Here is a 24,453-nt window from a genome sequence, read left to right on the forward strand (position 1 = left end):
TAGCAGTCTATAAATGTCAATTAGGTCATTGTGAATAAATCATGTTATTCAAATCTTCTATATACTTACTGAATTTTGTTTTCTGCTTGTTCACTCAGATCAGGGGTGTCCAAACTGCGGCCCATGGGCCAACTGCGGCCCGCAATCCATTTTTAATTGGCTCACAGCAAATTCCAAAAATATATTTAGTTTACTTAAATAAACCAGGTGAGGCAATATGTACTTCACCTCGAGTGAGTGGCCCGGCTGTTTGTGTATTTTACCACATATGGCCCTTGGTAAAAAACGTTGAAAAAAGTTTGGACACCCCTGACTGAGATACTAAAATAAGTTTGTAAAAATCTCCAACTGTTATTATGGGTTTGTCTAGTCCTCTTTTAGTTCTGACAAGTTTTGCTTTATTTATTATGAAGCCATGTTATTAGATGTTTATAAATTTATCATTATGAAATGTCCATTTATCTTCTTAAAGCCTACTGTGTAATACTGATATAACTTTTTTTGATCAGTATATGCTATATAATTTAATCTCTATTTTAATTGCAGTGGTTAGTCTATTTACATCTAATGAAATAGTTGGGCTTATATTATCTTTTTATTGGTTCCATCCATTCTTTATTCTTCTTTTCCAGCCTTCTCTTAGAGAAATTACTTTTAATCCATTTTTTCTCTTCCATGAGATTTATATTTGTATTTTTTTGTATTCCTCTTTAGTGGTTTTCCTATATAGAGGGATATGACAATATTCACTGTTATTATAGTTCAGCTTAAATTTCTACTTTTATCATTTCCCAAATACCTTTAAAAGAGGTTAACTACATGTGTCCCCTTTTCCTTTGAGCTGTTTTGCCCTTTGAGCTGTTCCAGACCTCCACAATAAAGTGAGTACTACAAAAAGGTGAATTGTATCTTTTTGTTGGTGAATGGTCTTGTTACCTTTTTTTTTTAAAAAACAAATTGAAGACATCAGTGAAGCATAATAAAATGAGATAATCCCTATAAAGCATTATTACTGTTGCTTAATACAGTCAACATTCCTTCATATTACCTTTTCCAGTGCCCTTAATTACTTCTTATGGATTTGAGCTTTTATTTGTGGTCATTTTCCCTAAGGCAGAAAAATGTCTTCTACTTTTTCTTTGTATGTGGGTTAGCTGATGACAAAGTATTTCTGTTTTTGCCTGACAATGTTTTTATTTCATCTTCACTTTTGCAGGATACTTTCACAAGATACAACAATCTAGCTTGGCCATTTTATTCTTTTTAGCTCTTTAAAGATGTCTTTTGACTTCCAGAGCTTCTCTATTAAAAAGTGAACTGACGGTCTCCTTGTTTTTCTGAAGGTAATGATTGTTTTCTTCTTCTGATGGATTTAAAATTTTTTCCCCCTTTTACTTTTGGTTGTAAGCAGTTTACTATAAAATTAATTGCCCAGGTGCAATTTTCTTGCTTGGAGTTCAATGTGCTTCTTCAATCTGCATGGATTGATGTCTTTCAACAGTTTTGGAAAATTCTCGCTTGTTACTTCTCTCCCATCCTCTGTCTCTTTTTCTCGGACTCCAATTACATATATGTGAGACTGATGATACCTCATATGTCGCTTCTGCTTTATTTTGTTTTTCCTATTCTTTTTTTTAAATCTGTGCTTCCATTTGGAAATTTTCTGTTGACTTGTCTTTGAATTCACGAATTCAGTCTTAAACTGTGTTCTGTGTACTGTTTTAAGCCCATCTACTAGTAAGCATTTTCTGTTTTAGATATTGTATCTTTTAGTTTTAAAATATCCATCTTATTTTTTAAATATTCCATTTCTTTGTTGAAATTATCCATCTTCTCATACATTTTACCTATCTTTTCCTATATCTTCATTAACACATTTGTAATAATTAAACAGTTTTTGACTGCCATCATCTTGGTCATCTGGGGAGTTGACTTCTATTGTCTGTCACCTTTTGTTTATTAATCATGTTTTCTTGATTCTTTGCATATCTTGTAATTTTCATTGTATTCTGGGCATTGTGTTTTTAAAAAGCTGTTATTTAGGGGTTCCTTTTCTATGCTGACAAGAGGCTAATCATGTTAGTTCCTCCAGTATTTGAACTGGATGCAGTTTACTTTGAATTAAAATGTTTCAGTAGCAAGACTTGTTGAATCTTCATGTTAGGTTCCAGTGAACTTTGTCTCCCAAACACCAAGAGACTGTGGAAGACATTACTCTGCTTTTCCATCCCAGCTTTTTATCATCCCATGCTGCCCAATGCTTGCAAATGTCTCATGGAGAAAACTGTTCATGCTTTTGGGGATCCTCTATCTATAAAGCCAGCTCACCATGAAAGGACGTTCCACTCTAGAAATTAAGTCTGTCTAATCTTCTTTGTCTCTAAATCTCTACTATCTCTTTAAACATAAGATGTTTATAATTTAATTGTTTTAAGTTGTTGCAGTTTTACTTAGAGGCATAAGTCCTTTGGACTATAGTTTTAAGTAAACATTTTTCTTACCAGTTAAGTTATAAAGAGGTTGGCTGCTATCCAGTTCACTTTTCTCCATATCTCTTTCTACCACACAAAAATAGTCTGTCTTACATGAACTGTGAAACAATGGCTTAAACTATGGAAATAGGTTATGTATTAATCAGAATTTATTGTGGAAATACTTTGTTAGCAACCATTAACTAAATGCCTCCCTCTTGGCTTCTACCAATGAGACAACTAGCTTTGTTTTCAATGTTCATGTAAAAGTAAATTCCATTCTAACATTCTTTTGGTAATAATCAAATAACTGATTATTGGAACCAATTTATTACGGAAGCCTAATTGGAACCTATTTTGGAACTATGATGACTAGTTGACTTCAACTGGACAGGCTTAATTTTATATGTAAAAGAAGTCCTTGTTTATCTTGATGTTACAAAAAAATACTTGGAAAATCTGAGGTGTTTATTTTTATTTTAATTTAGATGATTTTCCTGTTAAAAATTAATGACTATTTTCGCTTTTTGGTACATTTTGGTTAGTACACCTGTGCTTATATATGTGAGGACTAACTCATACAAAACACTTGTACATTTTGTTAAAGTAGAAACCAAGATTGAACACTTGTTGTAATTTTTTATGTATGTACTTTGTTTAGTATACCTAAAGTGGTAAATTAATCATATATTGGAATGTGGATAAAATAGTTTCCAAAGTAAGCTGTTATAAAAACACTGTAATTCTTTCTTCAAATTCAATGATTTAAGAACTCTCACTGTACAATTTTCTTTAACTGAAAATTATTGAAAGTAAGAAACTAAACTGAGTCTGAACTGTCAAGTAGGCATGATTTAACTCTGAAGGAAGAGTGGTGACCCAGTTGAGAGATAAAGTACTAATCTATACACTGCAGGTTTAATTCAGTAGTGTCACTCAGTGATGTACAAATAAGCAATGGTTTAGTTTTTACCAGTAACAGCTATGAACTTTGCTTTGTCTTGTGTTTATTCTTGTGCCTACTGGCAAAACTGAAACTTGCTGAATAGTGATGGCTTTCTCAGTTTAATCCCTTAAATTTCCGTATTTCAGGTTTAAAATCTAACCTCGTCCAAACATGTAGATCTCTAAGCGTCCTCCTTCCCACTATGCATACTGTTCTTAAGTGCAGCTGCCACAAGCTGATGGTGGTAAGTAAAAGCCAAGCCTGCTCTCCATTCTCTATCCTGTGCCACTGATGGAGTATGTGTGTATATTGAGGTGGGGATGTAAGTCTGCTCTGGTGTCCACTTACATTAAAGTAAGAATGTCAGTAGTCCACTGTTCTGACCTTGGCTGCTTTCTATCCAATGCTGAGAAATTATCTCTGTTTATATCTGTGTGATGTGGTAGCCCTAGTGAGGATACTATGTGGCTTTGTCTTCCTGAGACTTCTGGGAATTCACAAAGCATACAGCAGGCAGCACTCTCTTTTTCCTGAATCTAAGACATGGGGAATGCCCCTCTGAATGTGAAGTCATGGAGTCTCCTCTTACCTGTCTCTGGCTGTGGTAACTAGTCCCCTGCCCCTTATTGGATGCGTAGGCCTGGCTTGACTTTCCTAGGGTCACCTGCCAGTGTCTCTCTTCCAGGAAATCTCCACATCAGTTACACAGTGGATTGAGGGGATGTAGTGAGATACTGTCTGGATTCCCTAGAGCTCCCACACACCTAGGGGCAGCCCTCCCCCCCAGTGCTGTATTTAAGCTTTTCGAACTCCAGTTCTTCAAGCCAGCAGAGCACTCACTTTTATCAACTTCTGCCACGAGACCAGACTTTGCTCAAGGTCTAGGGTCAATGCTCAAACTCTGCTGGCAATTTTCTTGGGGTACTCCATATCTGGAGGGATGACAAGAAGGAAATGCCTCTCCCCCTAAACACACATCATGAAGAGGGACAGGGATGAGATAGGTGGCATTTACATAGACTTTGCTCTCTCCAAAAGGCAATATGCCTCTCCCCCTTCATAACAATTTTTTGTGGACTAAGTGGGTGGGACTGATTGGTGGGGAAGATTCTGTTGAATTTTCCATACTTGGTGAAGGCCAAAGCAATTCTCTGCATTTAACAGGAGCAGCAAACAGTGACTTTGGACTTAACTACGAGCTGTCTCCCTGTTCACTGCAGTCCTGTTCAAAATGGCTCCTTGGGAGAAGGAGCAGGTAAAGTTCTTACTAAGTAAATCCCAATCTAGCAAGTTTATATTCTCTACATTTTACGATATTTGTTAAGAATGAACTCAAAAACCCCTTATTATTTGACTTTTTAACATTACACTGTCTGAAATAAGTCTTAATACTTTGTACATTTAGACTATCATCATTTTCAAAGGCAAAATTTCCCAATATCACATAAATGTCCAGAATGAATTAAAACATTTTATTCTCATTTCAAAATGACTTAAATTGCAATTTAATAATAACTAATGATTATGTAGTCCCTTATAGTTTACAAAGAACTCTCACATAATCCCACAGCAAACCTTTGATGTTTATTCAACATTTACCATTACTTTTAGTTTAGCTGTTATTATTTCCCCATGTTATGGAAGTGATCATTAAAACATGGTGAGGTTAGGGACCTGCCCTGTTAGAACCAGGACTCTAACTCAGGCTGTGAAATAAAAATTCGGGGGTTTTCCCACTCTGTGTTCCTTCTGCTATACACATGTACAAATGCTGTTCTTCCTCAGTAGAGATGATGTGTTCTCAGTACGACATGTCTCCTGAGTTAATATTCTGAAAGTGGAACAGGATACATGTCTGGGCACCTTAGTCTATCACCCTATCCTCCTTGCAGGCACAGACTGCATGTCTCTAGGATCTCAGGCCATATCCCAAAGGACAGCTTTTAGGAAATGAAGTTAAAAGGAGCCAAGTGCATACAACATTTAAGTTCCCAATTCCCTGGGTACATAAAATGACAGCATTGTCTGGCCCTGAATTTACTTGTCTCTCACATAAGGGCTAATATCTGTGAAGCCTTTGAAGATATAAAAACATTTTTTCTTTCAGCAATGGTGAATTTTCTTGCCAAACGACTTTACCATCCAGGGAAGTAATAGGCCACACTTTGCCGCCCACAGGGGTCAACAGGACTTCTAGAAATGTCACAAGGGAGCAGTGTGCAAGGAAACTGGAGCTCAAAAGTGCCACAATATGCCCACTGTTACCATAGTTACAACAGGAAAGGCCACGAGAGCAGTCCCTTGTCCTATAAGCAGTAAGATAAGCCTTTTGTGATTTAGGATCACCAGAATGAATAATCCCTAGCTCTGTCCATAAGTTCTTGGTTGTCCTGAGTTTCGATATGAAACAGGGAACAGAAGGAAGGATATATGATTTGTGTACCTTCAATAAAGTTGTTACTGATGTTTCATAGTTAATCTTTGTTTTCAGAATCTGCACTAACTTGCAAAGTCTTTAACTTATTCATTCCCCTACCAGAAAATTGCTGGAATTCATGATCGTGACTAATTTTGGTTAGTTTGGGTATGACACTCCACAGGGTAAGAAAAGGGGGAGAATGTCTCTCTCATTCCTGAATTTCTGAGTCTTGATCAGGATAAAACTATGGAAATCAGAGCAACTGAGATTTATAGGGCATCCCCACAGCCCTTTATACCTCCCAAATCTGGCTTTCTAAGCATGATGGAATCCGTTCTAACTTGTCTTCCAATGTCTGAATCTCTTCTACAGCACTGCCTGCCAGAAGGGTTTGTATTCTCCGCTTTGATGACAACGTGGTTTTTTTTTTGTGTGATGCACTCATTCCAAGTTAAGCCAGGTGATTTCATCTGTAGACAGCTTTGTGAGATGAGGATATATCAACAAATCACCACCACCACTTCCTGTGAGTTACTCTACATGAGACACTATAAATGCCCTGTAATCTCTCTTAATTGTCAGAATGACTCCAGGAGGTAGATGACTATTATCATCACCTTCATTTTACAGATAAGGAGACTAAGGCTTAGAGTAGTAAAAAACTCCTCCAGTGTCACACAGCTATGACATACATGTCAAGTAGAATCCAGGGGATACATGACTCCAAAACCAAAGGGAAGAGGGAGGAGAGAAGAGGGAGGAGGGAATAGAGAGGAGGGAGGAATGAGGAAAAAGGAAGGAGAAGGGAGGAGGGATGTAGTTCACACGCTACATCCTCTATTTCCTTTACCTGGAACTGAGATCTGTCTCCTTGTAAGTGCCATCACTACTTGGTCCTCGTTCTATCTTCTGCAGACCCATGGAACATATCTTAATTCCTTTGCCACCACTAGCTCTTCAGATATCAAGCATGGCTTTCAGGACATTTTGCATTCTGTTCAGACCACAGGGTGCTATTTACAGATGTCCATTGTCTAGCCTCCCTAAATCACATATTTGTTTTGTTTGGCTTATTGCATTAGCTTTCTAACGTGTCTCCCTGTTCTGCCTTCTCTCCTACCCCCAGGAGCCATGGTAGGCCTTAAAATATGTCAGATCACTTCAGTCTCCTGCTCAAAACTCTCTGTAACTTCTTATGCCATTCAAAGTAAAAGTGAAATCTTTACAGCCAATATCAAGATAACAAAGCCCCATGACATGGCCTCCACTCCCATACCCTTCCCTTCTGCTCATACTGCTCTGGCACACAGGCCTGTGTAACTGTTCCCTGAGCGTGCCTGGAATGCTCTGATCTGGAATATCCACCCGGTTCTTTCCTGCCCTTTCCTGTCTCCCCTGTGAAGTCACCTTATCAGTGAGGCCTTCTCCAACCACTCTATTGAAAATAACATCTCTCACCTCACTGCTGTTCTCTCTCCTCCTTCCTTTCTGTATTTTTCTCTATACCACTTATCACCATCTGACCTATTGTTTCTTTGATTTCTTTGATTTTTGCTTGCCCTCTTCCCTTACCCCTACATAAGAATACCAGTTCCGTGAGGGGAAAAATTTTCATGTAAGTTCGGTTCTATGGTTAAATCAGTAAGAAACTGTCCGACAAAATGACCATTGCACATAGGTCAACTTACCCCATCTCCTGCATTAAGAGCAGCCTCTGGCACAGCGTAGCATTCAGTAAGTAACTGGTGAATCAATTAATAATTTATGCTGATAACAAAAATACTGTATTATAAAGCTTTTATGTACTTTATTATCCATAAGAACTTTACTATCAACTGGTCAGATTTCTGTTATCCTCTCTGTCTTAATCCTATGTGGAGCTAAACATAGATGGGTATGCAAATAAGTACTAAAAGATCTCTTGTTGATACATTGAACCTGGCTTTTAATTGTACGATTTGGTATTTTCTTCACAGCATTAACTAGTTTTACCCCTCATCCATCAGACTCAAAACTTCCCATGTTGAAAAGGGCAACTTCCCCATCAACTGGTAGGATCTGTTTGGATTCAAGATAAGGTTCTTTCTTAAGCTAAATTAAGTCAGTGATTGAATTTGTAGCTTATAATGTGCAATATAGCTGAAAAATCACTGCACAAACAGTTTCCCCCCACAGGACATCATTTCCTATTGGCAGATTTGGTTTACTTTTACAATGTTTCAGCCACTATGTTTTAAAAAATGCTAGAAATTCTAATGTTGAGAAATAGATTCGCTATGATGAAATACATTGCGCAATATAAGAAAATTTAGGATAATTATTGTAGGGCTGACATATAATCCTTATTGCTGATTCAAGGCGTTGTGGAAAGCGTTGTCAAACCCAAATCATCCCTTCGATTACCATTTCAAATTATTCACCACTAATTTGCAGTGCTTCTTACAGACAGTTGAGGGTTTTGTCTTACACGCTGAGGGCAACGAGGCAGTTTAAAAAAATTTAAGTACATGTAGAAAAGCAAGTATCTTCCTCCCATTTAAAAAGCCCCTTAAGAATCCCAAAGCAGCAAGAATTCTCACATTCATCTACAATTTAATATAAAGCATTAGTTTTTTATACCCACAACAAAACATGGACCTGCAGAAGTTTTCAAACAATCCTCCAGCAGTTTCATGCGGGTCTTCTGGAGCTCGGGGCTGTGCCACTCATCTTCTTCCACTCCCCAGTACAGATCTATGACCTGGGAACCAATGGACGAGGCAGCATTAATTCACCTGCGGGAAATTTTTATTTACCTATAGGCTTTATTCTTATTCACAATGTTAACATGACTTTTAACTTTTCTCTTTGCAACGTTTTTTTCCCTTAGAGAGGGAAAATGATTTTAAAGATCAATCTAAAGATATATATTTATTTTTAAATCCTAAAGTGGATTGGAGATGAACATTATCATTTATGTTCCTGATTACATGGTTGACGTGGGCCCAGAGAAAATGAAATGTTAAATGTCAGAGGCTCTATCTACAGTGTAGGCTTTTTATTATATTGAAATGGTAACAAGATTTCAAAAAAAAGCAAAATATTTGAAAGCATCTGGGATATGGTTACCACATTATTTGAGACAATTAAATAATAGTGCATATATAATGTTACTGAATGTCTTAATATGAGAAGGGAAAAACAATAGGCATTAACATATACTGACGTGAAGTTAAACATCTAGATTTTTTTTTAAAGAAAAAAAACCCTGTTATTATCATGGTTTATCACATAAGGACAGACATTTTTGTTTTAACTATAAGCAGTTCAGCTTTCATCAATATATGTCTGAAAAACATGTGTTGGAAAACAATGAAAGGTATACCTTAGTAAGAAGTGAGGATAATAAGCACTTCTATCTCTTTACTTCAAAGACTACATACAGGGGAAGAAGATTCTGAGAGTCTGTAAAACTTTTACCAGTACACTCTTTGAAAAATTTGCTGTGGAGAGCAGTATGGGTTTCATTCCCTTTACTCAACTGCTATCTGCATAAGGAAAATGTTTCCGATTTTAGCTTTGAAGATTGCTTTTTCTTTTCCTTGTTTCCCACAAGCAGAAAAAAGAACCTCTCTTCTTTACTGGCTATTTGCATGGCACTCAGTAAGATGGAAGCACAGAGCAGGGGTCCTCCACTGTGCCCCAACCAGATACCAGGGACTTCGTGTACTTCCCAGGCTATGGCCCCACACAGGTGTGTGTGTACCAGATTCCGCTTACCTGTATTTAAGTTTTTAGATGACTGATAGAAACATAACAGCTTCTTTAAAAAATATTCCCATAGCTCAGTCCATGAGTTTTATATGAAACTGTCAGTACTAATTTTGGGGTTCTTCCCTTTAATCTAGTTTACAAGATTTAATCACACTATTAAGGAAGGGGACATCTGAGATCATAACATCATTGTGCAATAGGAGAGCCTTTAGCTGTGGCTCTATGTTAAATGTTAATTAAAATTAAAAATTCCGTTCTTCAAGTGTTCAATAGCCACATGTGGCTACTGATTCCCATATTGGAAAGTGCATTTGTAGAATGCTTCGCCATCACAGAAAGTTTAATTGGAGAGAACTGCAAACTACTGAGCTTCATACACCTTCCACCATCTTCCAATAAATTATCAAAATGTCTTCCTTTCAATATTTCCTTTATCTTTGGGTAAAGAAAGAAGTCACTGGGGGCCAGATCAGGTGAGTAGGAAGGGTGTTCCAATATAGTTATTTGTTTACTGGCTAAAAACTCCCTCACAAACAGTGCCATGTGAACTGGTATGTTGTCGTGATGCAAGAGTCATGAATTATTGGCAAAAAATTCAGGTTTTCTAACTTTTACATGTAGCCTTTTCAGTACTTCCGAATAGTAAACTTGGTAACTGTTTGTCTAGTTGGTACAAATTCATAATGAACAATCCCTCTGATATCAAAAAAGGTTAGCAACATCGTTGCAAGAAGTTCAAGAAATTAATTGTCAAGACTTTGTATAAATAATATCATTAAGTGTGATTGGATTGGCAGAGATCAAAGGAAGACTGGATAAAAACAAGACCCAACAATATGTGGTCTACAGGAGACACTTTTGCTTCAAAAAGGTTGAAAGTAAAAAGAAAGGCAAGATATATCACACAAACAGCAACTATAAGAAAGCTTGCATGTCTATACTAATATCAAATAAAAAACATTTTAAAACATAAAATGTAACTAGAGATAAAGAGGGACATTTTATGATAAAAGGGTCAATCCATTAGGAAGATATAACAATTATAAATGTATTTGCAACTAACAACAGACCCTTACAATACATGAATCACAAACTGACAGACATGCAGAGAGAAGTAGACATTTCAAATATAATAGATGGAAACTTGATATCTCATATTCAATAATGGGCAGAAAAACTAGGAAGAAGATAACAAAAAACTAGAAGACTGGAGCAATACTGTAAACCAACTAGCTATAACTTATCTGTAGAATAATCTACATAATAACAACCAAATATACATTCTTGTCAAGTACACAGAGAACATTCTCCAGGATAGAACATATATATTACATGATAAAACAAGATTCAAAAAACTTAAAAAGATTTAAATCATATAAAGTGTGTTCTCTGAACATATGCAATGACATTAGAAGTCAATAATAGAAAGAAATTTGGGAAATGCACAAATATATGAAAATTAACAAATATTAAATAACCAATAAGTCAAACAAGAAATCAGAAGGGCAATTAAAAAATACTTTGAGATGAATGAAAACAAAGACACAACATACCAAAACTTATGGAATGCAGTTAAAGCAGTACTTAGAGGAAAATTTATAGCTGGAAATACCTACATTAAAGTAGATCTCAAATCAATAATCTAACATTCTTCATTAACACAATAGAAAAAGAACAAGCATGAGCAAGGTAAGGAAGCAGAAAGGAAGAAATAGACTACCATGGAAATTAATGAAAGACTAGAAAAATAATCACTGAAACCAAAAGTTGTTTCTTTGAAGAGATAAACAAAGTAGACAAAACTTTAGCTGGATTGACAAAAAATAAAAAGAGTGAGAGAGAAGACTCAAATTACTAAAATCGAATAAAACAGAGGTAATTACTATTGACCTTAGAGAAAAAAAAATATTAGATAATACTATGAACAACTGTATGCCAATGAATGAAATTACTTAGATGAAATGGACAAATTCCCAGAGAGACACAAGTTATGTAAATTAACTCAAGATAAAAATAGAAAATTTTAAAGACATTTCAACAAGAGATTAAATAGTAATTTAAAAAACTTCACAAGGAGAAAAGCTTAATTAATTCCAGACGAACTGGTGAATTCTACCGAGCATTTAAAGAAGTGATACCAATTCTTCAGTTTTCCCCAAATTAGAAGAGAACGTTTCCCGACTTACTCTATGAGACCAGTATAACTCTGAGACCAAAGCCAGACAAAAATATCACAAACTACAGAGCAATAACTCTTATGAATATAAAACAAACATTTTCAACAAAATTCTAAAAACCAAATCCAGCAACATATAAAAAGAATTATACAATACAAGTAGGTGGGATTTATTCTGGGAATTCAAGGTTAATTTAGTATCAGAAAATCAACAAATGTAATACACTATATATCAATAGAATAATGAACAAAAACCATGTGAACAATCTCGACACACAAAAAAACCATTTGACAAAACCCAACACCCCTTCATGAGAAAAACACTCAACAAACTATTAGGTTTGTGCAAAAGTAATTATGCTTTAAAAGATTAAAAATAATTGCAAAACCGCAATTATTTTTGCACCAACCTAACAGGAATGGAAATTAACTTCCTCAACTGAAGAAAAGGCAACAAGTATGAAAAAACAACACCTAATATTAGGAACAGGAGAAGGATATCCATTCTCAATACTTCTATTCAACACTATACTGGAGGTTCCAGCCAGGACGATTAGGCAAGAAAAAGAAATAAAATGCATTCAGATAGAAAAGGAAGAGTAGATATATCTTTATTCATAGGTAACATGATCTTGTACAGGTGACCCTTGAACAACATGGGGGTCAGGGATGTTGACACCCCATGCAGTGAAAAATCTGCATATAACTTTTGAGTTCCCAGAAATTTAATACTAATGGCCTACTGTTGACCAGAAGCCTTATCAGTAACAGTCAATTAACACACATTTCACGTTACATGTATACAGTGTTTTTACAATAGAATAAGTTAGAGAAAAGAAAATGTTAAGAAAATCATAGGGAAGAGAAAACATATTTACAGTTATTTATTGAAAAAAATCAACACATAAGTGGGCCCAGGCAGTTCAAACCCACGTTGTTCAAAGACCAACTGTATGCTGAAAATCCTAAGGAAACCACTAAAAACCTGTTGGAACTAGTGAGTTGAAAAAGGTTATAGGGCGCAAGATCATATACAAAAACCAACTGTGCTTCTATACACTAGTAATGAGCAATGTAAGATGAAATAAAGAAATTTAAATTCCATTTAAGAGTATCAGAAAGAAAAAACAAACTTAGGAATAAATTTAAGAAATCCAAAATTTATAGTCAGAAAATTACAAAGCAACACTGAAAGAAATCAAAAGATCTGAATAAGCTGAAAGACATTCCATGTAAAAGAATTAGGAGATTTAATATCATTAAGTTGCAATATTTTTTAAATTAATGTACAGATTCAATGCAGTCACTATGAAACTCCCAGCTGGCTTCTTTACAGAAATTGACAAACTGATTCTAAAATTCATATGGAAATTCAAGAGATCCAGAATAATCACAACAATCTTGTAAAAGACAAACAAAACACTTCCAGATTTCAAACTTATTACAAAGCTACAATAATTAAGACAGTGTGGTACTGGCATAAGGATATTCAATACAATAAAATTGGGAATCCAGAAATAAATCCTCACACTTAGGGTCAACTGATTTGAACATAGGTGCCCAAACAGTTCAATGAGGAATAAACAGTTTTTTCAACAAATGGTTCTGGGATAACTGGATATCCACATGCAGAAGAATGAAGTTTGCTCCCTACCTCATAACATATACAAAATTAACACAAAATACTTCCTAGACATGAAGAATTAAAACTATAAAACTATTGTTTTTTAAATAGGAGTAAATATTTGTGACTGGATTATTCGACAGTGGTTTCTGAGACATGGCAGCAAAGTGCAAGTAATTAAAATAAAAAAGATATATTGAACTTCCTTAAAATTAAAAAATTTTATGCTTCAAAGGATACATCAAGAAAGTGAAAAGAGCACCTTCAGAATGGAATAAAACATTTGCAAACCATATTTGATAATGGATTTGTATCTAGCACATAGAAGGAACTCCTACAACTCAGTAAGACAAATAACCCATTTCTTCACAGAATACAGATTGCCCATAAACACACGAAAAGATGCTCCATATCATTAGTCATCAGGGAAATGCAAATTAAAATTACAATGAGAATACTTCACACCCACTAGGATGGCTATAATCAGAAAGACATAACGAGAAGTACTGATGAGGATATGGAGAAATTGAAATACTCATACATTGCTGGTGGGAATATAAAATGGTGCATCCACTTTGGAAAATGATCGGGCGTTTCTCAAATCGTTAAACATAGTCACCATACGACCCAGCAATTCTCCTAGATATATATCCAAGAGAAATAAAACCATATGTCTACACAAAATCTTAAACATGAATGTTCATAGCAGCATTATTAATAGCCAAAAAATGGGGAAACAATCCAAATGTCCATCAAGTGATCAATGGATCAATAAAACGTGGTATATCCATGCAATGGAATATTATTTGGCGGTAAGAATTAATTCAATTATGACACATGCTACCACATGGACGAGCCTTGGAAACATTATCCTGAGTGAAAGAAGCCAGACACAAAGACCACCTGTTGTATGATTTCATTTATACATAGTGTCTAGAATAGGGAAATCTACAGAGACAAAAAGTTGATTAGTAGATTAGATTAGGGCTGAGCAGGAGGGGAGTAGGGCAATTAGGGATTCACAGGTAAAAAGCTCTGGTTTTCTTTCTGGGGTGTTGAAAATGTTCTAAAATTGATTTTGGTAATGCTTAAACAACTGGGAATACACTGAAAAATCCCACTGAACTGCACACTCTCAACAGGCCAATTTTATGGTATGTGAATTGAACTGCAGCTCAAAGACTCTTTGCACATTTAATTTGTATTGTGATTTTCTACAGGTCTTGTATCTTCCTATTCATAGATTTGAAAGCAAGAACAGCATAAATTGAAATCAAGCACCTGGCACATTAAGAGCTAAAGAATAAAATCTAACTAAATATATGCAGACCAAATGACCCAGGTAAAAGTCAAAATAAGACTGTCCCTTATATTTTTAAATAGAAGCCTAAGTGTCACATTATTTATTTGCCACACGTGGAAGTCTTTTGGAATAGTTTTGCCCTCTGTTATTTCCTTTAAGTTTGGCCACTAGTGCCCTCATGCAGACCTTCATAACTCCACATGTCCTTCATTCAGTAGCTTTGTTTAAATATTCTCCTGCTTCCAGCTTTTCTCTTTTAAATTGTGTTTTTCTCAAATGTCTTTATGGGAAGATGATGAAAAAAAAGATAAAATCAAGCAACCATTGAAGACAAAGGGGAAATAAATCAATGAGACACGTAACTTATGTAATACAAAACACCATTTGGGGCCAACAGAAATGCCATATATCCGCATGATCAATAACTGGCAAAAAAGCAGTTGGAACCCAAAGTGCTCAACAAGACAAGATTTATTATATACTTAAAAAAATTAAGTTTAGCTTTTAGCCTAATGTCCAGGCAATGCAGACACTGGAATTTAATTTACTATTTATTGGACTACTAACTTGTTGACAGCACATTTTATGTGCCTTTACTTATTTCATCCCTGAGTATAAAAGCTCAGGAAAGTAATTTGATTTTATCTCTTTTTACTTAAAACCATCTAACTTGTTTCAAAATATTCTTAGGGAAGCTGATTTATCATGCTCAGTATAAAATGCTGAATTGGTCTGAAAACCAAAAGCCAGCAAATAAAGGCCCTAACAAATTTAACCACTTGAAATCAGACATAATTATTTAAGTACCAAGATTACTGAACAAACAATAAAGCAACCTGTAATAAATAATAACTTCACGCTTTATCAAAAAATAGTCAAATTTGAATTCACCCCCACTTCACACTATCATTTCTTTAAAGATAGCCTTTGAATTTTTTTCTTTTATTTTTTAATTTGTTGGGGTGACAATTGTTAGTGAAATTACATAGATTTCAGGTGTACAATTCTGTATTACATCATCTATAAATCCCATTGTGTGTTCACTACCCAGAGTCAATTCTCCTTCCATCACCATATATTTGATCCCCCTTACTCTCATCTCCCTCCCCCACTACCCCTTACCCTCTGGTAACCACTAAACTATTGACAAAAAATTTGAAATCATTTATACATAAAGACACGTGTGCTCCAATGTTCATTGCAGCTTTGTTTACAGTGGCCAAGACATGGAAACAACCAAAATGTCCTTCGATAGATGAATGGATAAAGAAGTTGTGGTACATATACACAATGGAATACTATTCGGCAGTAAGGACAGATGATATAGGAACAGTTGTGACAACATGGATGGATCTTGAGAATATAATGCTAAGAGAAATAAGTCAGACAGAAAAAGCAGAGAACCCTATGATTTCACTGATATGTGGTATATAAACCAAAAACAACAAAAGAACGAGACAAACAAATGAGAATTTTTTTTCAAAATATTTTCCTTCTCAACTTTCCCATGCCATATGACACTATCTGAATGCAAAACAAAAATGTAACTACAGAGACAATATGACTGATTTTGTTTTTGAACAGAAATAGTACAGAAATGAAGGCTGTTCCTCAAAGTTATTAAAATGGGAGGCTACACATTCATTCCAATGGTTCTGCCACTGCCCAGGACATTTCCTGTGTAGGAATCATCTCCTTTTGTAACAAAAAAATTCTTGTCCCTGTGTTGTTGGAGTTTATTTTTATTACAACTGGTATTTCTCCTGCTTTACTGCCCTTTACATTGATAAGAAATGGCTTTGAAAAGACCTTTAGCCCTTTTAAAAAATCAACTCAATTCTTAAAGGGATTAATATCTGTTATCACTAACAATATTCTAAAGAACACAGAGCAGGATCAGCACATTTTGAACCAGAACAACGTTACTGTGCTATGGTCATAACTTTTAAGGTCAATAGAGAGGTGCAGACAGCACTCATCTGAATTTGTTTTAGTAGTTGTGTCCTGTTAGTAGAATGTGCATCTCACTGGAGGCAGTAAGCAGGGAGGTGTCTTAAACCTCAGACTAGATATGCCAGACACTGTTTACCACTGGTGAGTTGTGCTTCATAGATACGGTAATTCTCACTCTGTTTCTCCAGGTGCATGGGATACAAGAAAACAAAACAAAACAACAAAAATCCTCTCTTCAGGTCCATATCATCCATGGCCACATTTTTACTAGAACTATTGCAAATACTGACTTTAGGTCACCTGCAATGGTTCTCTGGGTCATGTGACATACGGGAGCGTGACTCAGACAGACATTTCTGGGAAAATGAGGTCCTAACTCAAGCCCAGGAAGGAGTGGCTGGCCCCAGTGTTCACAGGCAATCACCAGCAAGAAAGAGGATCTAACAGCCTGAGGTAGGATAATGCTTCCTCCGAAGCCTCCTGATGACAACCAACTGCTCAGACCTGATGCCTCTGAGTCTTGGGAGATTTAGCCTCTGCGCAGCTTTAACAATTATAACGTGATGCTAAGGAAGAACTAAACCAGGAGCTAAGGCAGGACCTCTGACTATGCAGGCTTAATGAGCATGGCGATGGAGAGAAGGTACGGAAAGTTGTTGGAGGCAAAGAGGGAGCCACAAGCCAGAAGCGACTGCATCTATGTGGAGTCTAAACTGGAGAAGCTCACTGCATAGAGACCTTAGCCAGGCTGTAGCAGGTACCAGCTTCCTTCCGTGGCAGGACAGCTGACTGCAGACATGTATGTGACTGAGTGAGAAACCCAGCGTTGGCTCTGTATCCTGAGTGGTGGTACGGCAACCACTGTATCAGAGGGACTCTCTGAGCGTGCCTGTGTATTATTACTGTGGCTCCCTAAATTATCTCCCTGCTTCCACTCTTGCTCTTTCTAATCCATTCACTATGCTACAGGTAGAGGGATCTTTTAAAAATGCAAATCTAATCACCATAGCTAAGATTTCCTTTCACTCTACCAGACACCACATAGAGTAACTTACTCCGTAAACAAACTTATGAAGTAGACAGAAATAATATCCTTGTCTTATAGATGAAAAAGGTGAGGCACAGAGAAGTAACTTGCCCAAAGTCACCCAGGTAGCAAGTAGTAGAGGTGGGATTTGAACCTGGGCTGTTAACATTCTTTCACAGTCCTTTTCCATGCTTAACCTTCCTATCACATCCTTCCCTGAAGACAGTGTATAGAATCTGTGATCTAATTTATGAGAGCCTCTGTGATCTAGTCCCTGCCTGACTCTCCAAGTTTATGTTCTAGACACACACACACACACACACACACACGTACTCTTCACACACACGTTTTTACATGTGTATGTTAGTATATATTAAAACATACACATATTTATACATGTGCATACATTTACATATATACTTACATTTACATATCTACACTTCCTTTATACATTTTCATGAATGTGAACAGAAGACGCTTTTTGGCGCAATGTTGAAAAGATTTGACACGGGCCTTGGTTCAAATCCTGACTCTGCCCTTAGCTGTGGGATCTCTAGCAGTTATTTACTTCTGTTATTTCTAAGTGTCCTGATCTATAATAATAAAATGGAGAAGATGGAATGTACCTCCTAGACTCATAGCAAGGATTAAATAAGTTGATGTGTACACAGCAGTAATACTACGTCACGTTCAAGTGCTTTCCCCAATTTGCCTATGAAAATGAGTTCCTTTTGCCTGAACTATTCTTTTGTACCTGGCCGTCTCCATCTACCCATCCTTCAGGACTCAGACATCAGCTTCTCAGGCCGTCCTGAGGCCTCTAGGTTTGGTGAGGCCCCGGGTTGCACACGGCCAGAGCAGCCTGTATTTCCTTAGCACCAAGCATCACGCTGGTCACTGTTGTTTATGACTGTCGTCTCCGTAAGACTGTAAACTCCAAGAGGGCAGGGACTGTGTGTTTTCAACACTATGGTATCCACGGCACCTACAACTCTGTGAATGCAGAGCAGGTGCTCAATCAAGTCTGTGAATAAACGAATGAAGTCCTTGAGACCAAGCACCTTAATCTGCCCCTGGGGAATTAGGGTCAACATTAGTGAGGAAGAAATACAGGGGCCTAGATGTGAAGGACACACAGGAGACTGTTCTTCAGAGCATGAGAGGGACTTTGAGACAGAAAAGCAGAGCAAAGATAGAACATGACATGGCCTGCCCAGGATCAGGTCATTGCATCACAATGTTAGACGCGGAAAGGAAACAAAGATCAAGCTCAGTAGAAGAAAACAGAGTTTCCATTACCTTTTCAATGGTTTATAACTAATTATTGACAAAGTGGACCTCTTTAATGAGTGTTCTTTTTACTGTGCAAAGACTTGTTAAAAGGTCTCTCCCTCCTATAAGAAATAAAAAATGAGGATGGAAAGAAATAGCTACCTTGTGATCAGAATTGGAGAAAGGTTTTGTGATGATTATACCCAATTGGGACACTTAAATGTCACTTGCAAATGGGATTTCTCATTCTGTTTATTGAAGGATTCATCTTCTTGGGTGATTTCCAGCATTGGGGTAATCAGACAGCCATAATTTAGCAGAATTAAACGTTCAGCAAAGAACAGCTCCTCCAGTAAATTCGGGAGCTTCCCCACAATGCCCACTGCTCTATTTTTAGGAGAAATATTAGATATAAGATTGTCTGTGCACACAAAGTAAAGGAAGAACAATAATGCTGCCTTGGGAAGTCAGGCATAAGAATTCCAGAAGAGCCATTCATTCCATGCTGCAGAAATGGTGAGCTGACATTTACAACTAAACTGGAGCAACTGAAGGTCAATTATGACGTAATGTTTTCCTTCCCTTTTATTATGTCTATTAATCTTCAGTCCCCTTTTTATAAACTGGCTCACGGATAGGAGAAAGATGATGTAACATGCTTATATTTTTACATACGATTAGCTTGGTAAGACCTGCTCAGGTTTTGACAGACTGAACCAAAATGTGAAGTGAGCCAGACAGTTTGAAGTGCTGGCCTGAGTGAAATGACGTGTGATTCAATGAGCGGACAGATATTCTACTTTAGAAAGAAGCATACATTTGATTAATAGAAAATGGAAACAGGCTGTTTAGTTGAAAATGTGGAGAAAAGACCAAGGGCATCACAACACATTCTGTCAATCATAAAGCCAATGATGTATTTTGACAACTCAAGAGGCAAAATGTATTTTGAAAGAGCCTTCTGAGTAGGCAGACAGTTGGGAAGAAAAAAACATGTACAAAGGAGAGTAGGCCCCTTTTAGAACAGGAGGGCTGTGGTGGGAGAAGAAGCGATGGAGGAAAAGTACGTGAAAACAGCTGATGAAGGACCTTCAGTGTGAGACTAAGTAATAGTTCAGTTCAGTAAATATCAGTAAGGTCAAGCTAAGATAAAACTCATGTCATTTAACTTAAACCTACAACTTTGATGCGTACAGAGAGTGTAGCTACTTTAGTTTTTCTAAAACTAGTTTGAGCTTCCTGCCCAAGTCTCCATCCTCTGGTTGGGTGTGCTCTCTAACTGAATTCTCATAACACTCCTGGAAGATACACACTATCCCATTCATTTTACAGAGGGGTCAGCTATGTGTCAATCAATGATCAAGCACTTTGCCTAGAGTCCCAGGACCGGTAATTTGTAGACCCAGGATTTTTTATTTTATTTTTTAATTTATTGGGGTGACATTTGTTAGTAAAATTACATACATTTCACGTGTACAATTCTGTATTACATCATCTATAAATCCCATTGTGTGTTCTCCACCCAGAATTAGTTCTCCTTCCATCACCCCCTTACCCTCATCTCCCACCCCCCACCCCCTTACCCTCTGGTAACCACTAAATTATTGTCTGTGTCTATGAGTTTTTGTTTCTCATTTGTTTGTCTTGTTCTTTTGTTGTTTTGGTTTATATACCACATATCAGTGAAATCATAGGGTTCTCTGCTTTTTCTGTCTGACTTATTTCACTTAGCATTATCAAGATCCATCCATGTTGTCACAAATGTTCCTATATCATATTCTCTTACCGCCGAATAGTATTCCATTGTGTATATGTACCACAACTTCTTTATCCATTCATCTATCGAAGGACATTTTGGTTGTTTCCATGTCTTGGCCACCGTAAACAAAGCTGCAATGAATATCGGAGCACACGTGTCATTATGTATAAATGTTTTCAGATTTTTTGGGTAGACACCCAGGAGAGGGATTGCTGTAGACCCAGGATTTAAATCCTAGTCTAAAAGAAAAATTTATCCTGTTTCCACGATACCCCATAAATGACATTTTATTGAATCTAAAATATCAGTTGTAGGCTGCTCCAATAGTGTACATTCCACTGAAAAAGAAATGCACTGCCAATTACACCACGACACACCACTTATTTGTAAGACGAACCCTGATTTCTGATGTAAAAATGTGAAAAAAAAAACGTGCATCTTAGGATGAGTGAAATCTGGGAAGTACTGTTTAAGGAAGATTATTTAAGCAGCTGTGTACAGTCTGGACCAGAACACAAAAACACCCAGGGCAAGGAAAGATTGGGAAAAGACTGCCATGGTCACTCAGCTATTAAAAAATGGAAGCCTGGGTAAAGAGGGAGCCTGGTGAGGTGGGAAGAAAGGTGAACTTCTAAGAAACACTGGCAAGTAATTCAAGGGGAAGAGTGGCAGTTTAGCTCTAGGTTGTAAAGGGTGACAGATGGACTATAAGCCAAGATTTTAAAGTCTGGAAAACTGGGAAATAGTAGCAATTGGAAAACTGGGAAAAGGGAGAAGAAGGATGGGTTCCATTTTAGATATGTTAACATTCAAAAAGCAGAGTATTATCTTCATGTAACGATGGAGCAGAGAGAGCTGGAGATGCTGGTGTGGGGTCACTCACACACACAGGTATCAGCTTAAGGAGAAGATTACACTCTAATTGGGGGTCTAGGGAGGGGAAAAAAAATCAGGCGAACAGGTCTGGACCTGTGCTGCTAAAGGAAACACGAAGAGATGGCCCCTCAAGCAAAAGAGAGGAAGACCAACTCTAGACCAAATAATGCATCTTGTTAAGGATGAGCATCCGTCCCCTTGGTGCTGTTGGGTGGCATGACAATGTCGTCATGAGACAGAAAGTAGGCATGGCAAAGCCTTCCCGCTGGCAGGCATTCCAGGTTTCACGCTCACACTTCCCTGAACACCTAGGACACCACCATTTGCCTGTCAGAGAGAAGGAAGAGGCCTGGGGCCAGCACAGGGGAATTCCAGCTCTGAGGCCAAGTTGTCGCCTTTAATTGCAAGGACAAATGGGGGAATTTTTTTTAAAGCTATATTTAGCAAAGTTGTAAGAGGTAACAAATGGTACCCACCAAGACGGGACGATTCAAGTAAAACTGGGAAGTGAGTGTTTCCATCACCTGCCTCTCTTAATTTCAAAGAAAGTCAAGTCTTAAGACAGACGGCAAATGAACTGCTGACCACGTGTTTTAGTTTATTGCCTCATTGTCACTCTGTCCCAATTCCACAGCACTTTGGAAAGTTGCATTAATTATTTCAGGTTATGTACCCTACTAATGCAATGTCCAAACACGATCAAATAAAGTTACTAATCTGACAAGTAGAAACGTAATTTTCTTAATCATTATATGGATTTCTTTTTCACATGTACCAATGAATTTCCACTCTCACTGGAACTTCTCTAGGTGTTTACCTGTCACTCACAGTTGGCCACCTGTCACTGGGCAGTCAGGCTTCCAACCCTATCAGAACAGCCCCACCCTGATGCCTCTCCCAGCTGAAGCTGTGCATTCCAGCATAAGAGCCACTGGCCACATATGGTTGTCACGCACCTGAAATGGGTCCAAACTGGGATGTACTGTGAGTGTAAAATATAGCTGGACTTTGAAGACTCAGTACCTTATTAATAATTTTTACATTGACTTACATGTTGAAATGCTTTGGATATAATGGCTTAAATAAAATATTAAAATAAATTTTACCTGTGGTTTTTTTTTAAAGTTTTTAACACATGGTTAATAGAAAATTTTAAATTACACTTGTGGCTCCCCAGAGCTGTGACTTATATTTCTTTTGTGTAGCACTGGTCTACACTCTCAGCTTCTGGATCGTATTAATTTAATCAATAAATTCACAACATTGATTACATATATAGTATGAGCCAGGTACTATAAAAATGCTGGTGACATGAAGGCACAATAATATGATTTCTGACCACTAAGAGCTTCCAGTTAGTGGAGTAAGGACATTTTAAAAGTAATTCAAACAATATGACAAATGCTATTAAAGATTAAGAATAAAGCCTATGTACTTTTACAGAAGGAAGTTTACTATTTCTTAAAGAATGAATAGAAATTTTTCTAGTTATTTGCATGGTGGGCAATTTAAGGGCACCCCATACAGAGGGCACAGTGTGTGTGAAGACTCAGGGAAAAGACAAATGAAAAAGAAAACTGTTTGGAGAACTGAATGTAGTTCAGAATGGCTAAAATAGTCTGCCTGTGGGGAGGGTGACACATAAGACCTCATTGGTAGATAGGAGTGGAAAAGAGAACTTGCATGCTGTGCTAAGAAGTGTAGACTGTATTTTGGAGATAAAAGGGTCAGATTTGCATTTCAGAAATACTACTGCAGCAGTATTGGGAGGGTGGACTAGGCAGTCAAGAGAGGTAGGGGATAGATGCTGGAGAGGACAAGGCAGAGATGAAGGTAAACAGACCAGTAGGGTGTCTATTCAACAGTCAAGACGACCATAATACAGACCTCAACAAATGGGATAGACTGTTGAAATATATAGGGAGGCAGAGTCCACAGGCCTTTGAGATTTACTGGATGTTAAAGGTGAAGAAAAAGGAACAGGTTTGTGAACACTGGTGACTAAAATGGAATGAGACAAACAGTAGCCCACTAAAGAAGTTGGTTATCAGAAGGTATTCTAAAGGGATGATGTATTGAGTGGTTGGATTCAAATGAAAATTGCTTTCAAAATGGAGGTGTCCTAAGTGCCCAGGTCAGTCCAGAACCCCTTTTAGAGGTCCCTGCCCTAACTAGGTGTACTGGGGTCTCAGGGTACTAGTGGGGACTGATTTATAAGAGCTCAGAGAGAAGATTTATAAGAGCAGATTTATAAGAGCTCAGAGAGAAGGGGGAGATATTTGGAAATTGAAAAAGACATTTTGGGAAAGCTAGGCCTTGAGCTGGATTTTGAAGGACAGAAGTTAGAGAAGAAAGGGTATTTCTGATAAGAAGAGAACTGAAAGAAGTTTTCAAGTTAGGAATAAGCAATCAGCAAGATATGCGCCAAGGACAGGCTGAGAATGGAGTATTTATGTTGGGAAGAGTGGGAGATGGGAGTTGGAGAGACAGCTGGGGTCATGTTCCAGAGGGACCCTGTAGGCAGCATGGAGTCACTGACAGCTTTTAAGCACAGGAATGGACAATGTGACATTCAAGTAAGATTACGCTGGTGGTATTGTGTAGAAAAACTCAAGCAGGGTGCTGGTGCTGGCAGTTCTTCCTAAAGTACCCTGACAAGTGCCCACTAAATGTCAAATACTCTTCCAGGCCCCAAGGACTTAAAAATAAATGAGAACTAGTCTCTTCCTCAAGGACTTGCAACCTACTGGGGGTAAGCAGAGAACAAGATCAGTTAAGATGCTTTTTGTTCATACAACTTTTGAAGCAATGAGGGTTAGTTAGACCAGGGACTCGTCAATGAGAATGGAGAGGAAACATCTGCAAGCAAGAACG

General features: G+C 37.3%; 1 protein-coding gene across 2 annotated transcripts in view; it reads right to left on the bottom strand.

Moving 5' to 3' along the window:
- The window catches only part of NWD2 (NACHT and WD repeat domain containing 2), a 165,138-nt gene that overhangs the window by 63,675 nt on the left and 77,010 nt on the right, over positions 1 to 24,453 (bottom strand). Inside the window, exon 3 of one of the 2 annotated variants that reach the window (XM_081047818.1) lies at positions 8,460 to 8,576. In XM_081047818.1, coding sequence (XP_080903944.1) covers positions 8,460 to 8,576 — 117 coding nt within the window. The remainder of the gene's footprint in view (positions 1 to 8,459; positions 8,577 to 24,453) is intronic. The other variant, XM_081047819.1, reaches the window with a different exon arrangement.

Source organism: Rhinolophus hipposideros, assembly GCF_964194185.1.
Source record: "Rhinolophus hipposideros genome assembly, chromosome: 1".
NCBI lineage: Eukaryota > Metazoa > Chordata > Mammalia > Chiroptera > Rhinolophidae > Rhinolophus > Rhinolophus hipposideros.